The sequence below is a fragment of the Microtus ochrogaster genome, unplaced genomic scaffold (genome assembly GCF_000317375.1).
Source record: "Microtus ochrogaster isolate Prairie Vole_2 unplaced genomic scaffold, MicOch1.0 UNK46, whole genome shotgun sequence".
Taxonomy (NCBI): domain Eukaryota; kingdom Metazoa; phylum Chordata; class Mammalia; order Rodentia; family Cricetidae; genus Microtus; species Microtus ochrogaster.
The window spans coordinates 1,667,962-1,675,581 of NW_004949144.1; the positions used below are offsets into that span (position 1 = coordinate 1,667,962).

Consider the following 7,620-nt stretch of genomic DNA (forward strand, 5'->3'; position numbering starts at 1 on the left):
TTTTTATTTATTTTAATTTAATAAAACAGTAGTTTATTATTAAAGCCCTAAGAACTAAAGAACTGAATGCATTTATACATAATCCATATATATTATCATAATATATAACATATATTATCATGTACAAGGTACATATTCTATGTATCAGATGATTTGATAATGCTAAAAATCATAAACGTAAGAGTAGCTAACGTTAAGAAACATAGAAATGGTGTATTATTGAAATTATTTATATGCTAAATTTAAAATCAATTCTCTCTTTGCTATTAAGAGGGTGGAGAGGTGGCTCCGCAGGCAAGAATGTCTGCTGCTCTTGCAGAAGACCTGAGTTTGATTCTCAGTAATTAAACCAGATGACTCAAAGTTTTCCATACTCTAGCTCAGAGAATTCAATGTCCTCTTCTGGCCTCTTTATAAACTGCATGTATGTAGTATACATTCTCACAGACACACACACACACACACACACACACACACACACACACATATATACACATATATAATTCTAATAAAAAAGAGTGTTGTTAAATATGCACCTGTTCAATGACACATCTTGGCAGTCACAGACTGAATTTGACATCATTCACAGAGTAATCAATACCTGTGAGCACAGAGTATGGCTTTTAACAGTGTCTAGAGACTGGTGCCCACCTTTAAGAGTCACTCCACCTGCCTAGAAAAATTCTACTATGCTTCTTTATCATTACTTTGTTGGAAACCCACTGTCTGAAAAGAATCAATTTGTTTTTATACAAGGGGAAGGGGACAACACAAACAAACAAACAAAAAATAGACTAAGCCAAACACAAGTCTATCTTAGAAGCTGGAAATCTCTAAAGCATTGTTCTTAGTTAATTCCAAGTAACATTAGTATTCAGCACTCGTTCAGTTCTGTCTGCTCTGATATTTGCTACAGCTGATTAGATAATCTGGCATGCTCAGCATGGTGGAAGTACTGGCTAGAGCTTACATACTCTTTGGTATTCATGTTTTTACTGAAATCAGAAGCTATTGCAGAGTTTTTTCAATTTTATAAAAATACATAAACCACTCCAGGCAGAAAACCGGTTTGTACCACTATTTTTAGTTTTAATCGCTTGTAAAATTCGGTTGTTAACGATTTCCCAAGTTCATCGAATTCTAAGATTATACCTTTCTCAAACTCAATAAATTCAAGTTTTCAGGAAATTAATGTTTCCTGACATTTATAGGTTTATATGTTTACCCAAGACTGACACCAAAACTGGTGGAAAATGTGATGCTGACTCTTCAGTGAGACGTTTTGATATGGGAACAGAGTGACATCATATACAGTACTCCACTATCAGCTCCTGGAGTCCACTGACTCTATCAGCAGGCCCCTCCCCATGTCACTGTGGAGCTAAAAAGCTAGTAGAGCCAGGTATTCACAGGTCTCAGCTAGCAGCCAGACCAGCCCTGCTCTCCAGCTGGTGAAAACCAAAGAAAATCGACCCAGATGACATCAGAGTCTGTGAGTTTGAGGTTGGGGCTGTGCTCGCACACTGCCTGGGACAGAGGGATAAAGAAGAATGCCATAGGAAGCTGGGCAGAAAGTTCAGAGGGCTTTTAGTTTTTGCAAGAGAGAACTGACCTGAGCTGCCAATTCAGATCCGGTGTTAACTTCGTCACAGAGGTGAAGATCAGACTGGACCAAAACGAGAGTGTATTTAAAAAATTATTCACAGCGCAACGTGAAGATTATTTTGAATTTATTGGATATTTTGGAAAATACTTATGCACTTTGTAGACATTCTAAATAGGCATTATTTCCTTCACAGGATAATACCTTGCTGATCAGCAGTGAGTTTTCCAAAAGGTTATTTCCACAAACTGAAATTAATTGTAAAACAAAACTTTCAAGTAGTTTGCTGATCCGGTTACATATTTATAGATTGTCTGCTATCTAACTAATATAAAACAATAGCTAGAAAGTTAGATGTACTTAAATAATATATATCTTATAATTTAACAAAAAAAGCAATGCATTTTACTACTTTTGGTAATCATTTAAATAAATTTACTTTGAATTCTAAAAAAAATAACAAGGTTAGGTAGTAATATATTTTAAGAATTCATGTTTTCTCATGAACAGTTCGCTGACTTTATCTTCAGAATCGCCTGAAGCTTTTGTATGAGGAAAAAATCTTTGTCTGCTTAAATCACTAATTATCCCTGTTTTCTCAGTGAGTTATTTTGAATTAGTTATATCTAAATGCACCTAAATATTTGAGACCATGTGGGAAAATTCATTAAATATAGCAACGTAACATTGTATCTATTCAAGTAAAAAGCTCTAGAAATAAAGCACATATATAAAATCAAACCTTCTCCAAAGTGTACATTTTATAAACCAACAATTTGTGCTATTGTCTGCTTCTTTTACTTTCTTTTATGAATTTACTTTCCCATTTTAATATATATGGTTTTAATTTTATATTCTTTCTTTCCAATAAGAATTTTCTCCATTACAAACAGTATCCTAAATATGACTTTTATAAGGTACATTAAAATATGAATGCAGCAACATTTAATCATTTTTATGGGATTTAAGCATGTTTTTTTTGCTTTTCTTTCTGCCAGTTCTGGGTATCAAACCCAGATTTTAAATGCTAGCCAAGTTCTTATTATCAAGCCAAATCCCCAGCACCTCTTATTCTTAATCACCTGTAATCTGCTTATTGCTTTAGTAGATAAGGTTTTAAAGAAATTAAAGTTCAAAATATTAGCATATTCCTGTTTCTTTTGACCCATTTTTTTTCTAGAAGCAATACTGCTCTGCCTCAAGAGCTCTGGGTTTTCAGGCCTGTACCTCTAGTTCTGATAATCTGGTTTCAGAGTAATCCATCAATATATTTTTTGAATACCTGCTCCTATCTGGTAAGAAGGGTATACTTGCTTCTTTTATTAGTAGTAATTAACTCAGAAGAAATATTTTCCCATTAATTCAGATTCTTTCCTTGCTTTCTGGGGAACAAAGCTTATTTTATACCCTTTTAGACATGTTACTTAAATAAGTTAAGTGTAGAATAATAATATTTTTGGATTTAGGTATATCTATACAAACTAAGTAATGTCAATAATTGACTGTCTGATATAGGCAATAGCATTTGGATTCCTTGATGCTCACTTTCCCCATTTATAAAACAAGGCAAGAGCTGTCATCACTGCGCTTGTTGTTAGAGCTACAGTTAGAGCTGTTCTCTGTGGCATGAATTCTTATTTTTCACACATTGTACAAGGACCATGAAGTTCAGTGATTACAAAATTAACAAGATAGGAAAACAAAAGGTTGTTTTGGTATAATGCAAAGTAGAGTTTATATAAGAGTGTGTCTTTGATAAAAAATGACTCCATACAAGGTCTACTATAGTTGCCATTAGTTAATTCAGGCATTCAGTGGTCAGATATAATTTTTCAACAAAATTTTTAAATCTCAATATTTGGCGATGATGGACTTCACTTTCTAAAGTTTAGAAACTTATAGAATTAAATTGTCATCATAAGATAACATATTTGATAATTGTTATAGACCATTACTGAATTATGTTAAATTTCTGACCTAAGGTATCATAAAGAAAATGTTTTAAAAAACATTTACATTTATGGGGAAATTCACTTTTCCTGGATCATTCTTTTTGTTATTATTTCATTATTCATGTTTGCATTATTAATTGGATTAATTCAACCTTGTGAAACACTAGTAAGGATGTTTTCTGTGCTCCTGTTTGCAGCCATCAGAAATGAGCAAGGAAAGAACAACATACGCAGAGCTGACAATATCCCTTAGGAGCAAGGACAAAAACCAGCCAGTTAAGAAAAAGGAAGGTAACATTTCTCTGCCTTTGTGTGTGTGCTGAAAACACAATATCAAATATGAGAGCATGAATTCATATTAAATACATTCATTGATATTTGATGTTATATATCTGGCTCTTTCTGTTATTTAAAAATTATTACTGGGTACTTAGCCAGTGAGTGGACTGATCTTAATTTTAACCTCAAGCATAATTATCCATCTGCTCTAATTATAAGGTTTCCTATGCTTTTTATGTATCTTGCTTTTTGCTCTTGTGTAGGCAATCAATGGCGCATGATTGCTGCAATCCTGGGAACAGTATGTTTTTGTCTTACGGTGTCAAATGCAGTCTTAGGATATGTATGTGAGTATGTTACATATACATATATATTTTATGGTAAATATGAGATAAGAAACAAAGTTACAACTGCTTAACCTTTGTGATTTTTGACATTCTATAAACATCCTAGTGATTATGTGTATTAATGATAATGGTGATGGTAATAAAGACTTTATTAATATCTTATATTTCTATTTTTATGACACATAAACATTATATTGCTCTAAATATACAAAAATATCATGTGTAAGTATAATGCAGGTTAATGTATATACAATAACTTTTGTATGAACTAGTTTGTGTATAATCAGTGAATTGGGAATACTTGTATTTCCTTACTAAACTCTTTTTTTAATGAAAATAAGTGTTAATACATCATGTAATAAACACAATATGCATGAAGTCAAATTCTTCCAGATGTACTGATCAACTTACAATAAGCACAAAACTGAAATCCATATGTAGTTTCAGTAAGCAAAATTTCAGTGAGCTTCTTGGATTGGAATGATTGTTTTTTTCTTTATTTATAATATAGTTTTTAGAATGGTTTCCAAACACTCACGAGTCAGACAAAGGGCTGGAGAGAGGGCTCCGTGGTTAAGATCTCTTGTTCTTGCAGTTCTTGTAATAGTAAAGAGCACAGTAATTGCGGGACCTGGCTTCAGTTCACAGAATCCACATGGTAGCTCACAGCCATCTATAACATTAGTTTCAGTGGGCAGAGTCCACACCCTCTTCTGGCCTCCAAGGTCACTGAATGCACGTGGTTCACCTACATATATTCAAGCAAGACACTCATACACACAAAATAAAATAAAGTAAAAAATTTTTTAAAGAGTCATACAAATGTTTAACAAAAATCTCCATTAAGCAGAGTATACACTGTATGGTAAATGGGCAAGCTGGTTAATAAATGTACTATGTATGAGCACTTTAAGTACTCAGTTTCCTGAAATACTTCTGGAAGCACAAAGGAGAATAAATCTGACCTCTTTGCTCCATGAATATGCATTTTTTTCAGTTTTGATACATTTATAATCAGTTAGTTCTATTGTTTATTTAGTTGATTTGATTGTTGTTTAAGACAGGGTCCTGTTCTGTAAGCCTACCTAGATTAGAACTCACCAAGATTCACTTGCCTCTGTCCCTTTTACCCTCAGTTCTAGGATTAAAAGCTTGGTTGTCACACCTGAGTGAAGTTGTTTTTTAACTCCTCAATCTCCTGCCTTTAGCTCCCAGTGCTGAAATTACAGAGTTACAGTGATACACCTGATCTAACAGATTTTAAAAATTGCACTCTATAATTTTTTTCAACATCTTTTTCCTGTTTGTTTAAAAACATTTTGGTTTAAAATAAATTGTTTGGTTCATTGATTCAATAAACAATTTTGGTTATCTCCCATGAGTAAAAACTATGTATAGCATCAATATCACAGAAATTTAAGGAATAAAAAACCTTTAATGAGTTTATTTGAAAACATATGTAAGTAAGTAAGTATTTTAAAACTACTCGTATATAAAATGAATTCTATGGTAAGGACATGATTCTTTTTTATATGGATGACATATGACATCCTGACGTCAAGAAGCCTTCCTGGCTGAGTCAGTGAATGAGGTTAAATAAGAGACAAGCAAGAATTAGGACAGTGATAGAGAACACACTGAGTAGTTACGGTGTGTGGTGTGTGTGTGTGTGTGTGTGTGTAAAAGAGGAGAGGGGGGATAGAGACAAGAGAAAGAGTAATGATAAAGATGCAGAGGCATGTGGCATAACAGTGGACATACCCACAAAGTTTATGTTGGGTTATTTCTTCATAGTTAGCTGCTGGCAGTAGGTTCATCTCAGACATGAGATCAAGACAAATATGTAGATTGGAGATTTGAAATGTGTTGAATTGTGTCCAGTTGATACAGCAAATTGCTTGAGAACATGCTCAATGGAGATAGAATGCAGATCATGCAGATCTCAAAATCAGGGGGTAATGTTGCCATGTTAAAAGACAAGTAGTCAGAATGATGATCCTTAGGATAAATAAAGATCAAAAAATAGGTGAAAATGATTGAGGATTTAAAAAAAAAAACAGAAAAATCTGATTAGTAGATAGTCAGAAACATGCTATCTGTCACCAGGCACTGTGTGTTAAGGACAGCCAATTCTGAAGTGATATGACAGTCCATACAGAGAGAACTTTGATCAAGAGAGAGATTACAGCCTCCTGCTGATGTGGATTTGGTAGAACAAAGACTTGACCCCAAACCAGGTTGCAATACCTGAAACTTTTAGGATTAGCAATCATTAAGCATAGAAAATTGTATCCTTTAAACTATCAAATGTTGAAAGTATTTTGATTTACATGATCTCTTGTGGATTCACAAAATGGAATTTTTGCAGTAGTCAAAAATAACTATGGAGACATGTAACAATGTGGATGAATATTAGCCTGATAATACAAAGTGAAAAAGCAGCCATTTTTGCATGTCATGATGCACTTTTATAAAATTATAGCCTTAAAGCAGTAATGTAAGAACAATTTTAAGGAATAAGAGACTCTAAAAGTAGCTGTAAACCGAATCAAAGGAATAAGATATAAATAAATACATTTAATTATTGAGGTTCTAGTGCCGGTTTGGGAAAACACTGAATAGAAAAACTAAATGAACAGAAAAGTTCATGGAGCAATGATGATAACACCCTATGTACAAAGAATTGCAAACAATATTTTTTTCTAAATAATCATGAAAAAAGAAATGAGAAAAGAGAGTTGCATGTGTCATGATCTTACATTGCTCGTTCGTGAGTTTTTGTAAGACATATTACTTCCTTCTTTAAAAGACTTATTACTTATTTTAAGTCATGGGCGTATGTGTGTGGAGGAGACAAATGCACAGGAGTGCAAATCCTGTCAAAGCTAGGAGAGGATCTCAGCTCTGCCACAAGTGGAGTTTCAGTGAGTTGTTAACTATCTGATGTGAGTGCTGGGAACCAAAACTGGTTCCTCTGCAAGCGCAGTACATACTCTTAACCACTGAACTCTCTCATCATATCCAAAATAATGATTCCTTACAGAGACTTGGCCTTCTGTTTGCACTTAAAAATGTGTTTGATTTTCTCCATCCATTTTCAAAGAGGCCATTATAAATTGAAATATAAAGCCAGATCCTTTAAATTACACATTTAATCATTAAATGGAATAATAATCTTCAAAGCATTATTGGAAGATACAAAGCATGGATTCTGTTTAAACAAATTTTTCTTTACACTTGAACTTTTGTTTTATAAATATGTTAAATACTTTAAAAGTAGTATGTTGCAAGTTATAAACAGCTGTGTTTAAAAATCTATTTTATATTCTAGCATTTCAAAATATTTTATACTTTTCTTACTGTTCTTTATTTTTTTTGTTTGTTTTTTTTGTTTTTTTTTGTTTTTTTTTGTTTTTTTTTTATTAAGAAAGAAAAAAAA

General features: G+C 32.9%; 1 protein-coding gene across 1 annotated transcript in view; it reads left to right on the plus strand.

The window, feature by feature from the left end:
* The first annotated feature begins 530 nt into the window (after window positions 1-530).
* Window positions 531-7,620, plus strand: part of LOC101983210 (natural killer cells antigen CD94-like) — a 19,455-nt gene continuing 12,365 nt past the window's right edge. Inside the window, exons 1-3 of the mRNA XM_005369267.1 lie at window positions 531-614; window positions 3,753-3,846; window positions 4,098-4,181. Coding sequence (XP_005369324.1) covers window positions 531-614; window positions 3,753-3,846; window positions 4,098-4,181 — 262 coding nt within the window. The remainder of the gene's footprint in view (window positions 615-3,752; window positions 3,847-4,097; window positions 4,182-7,620) is intronic.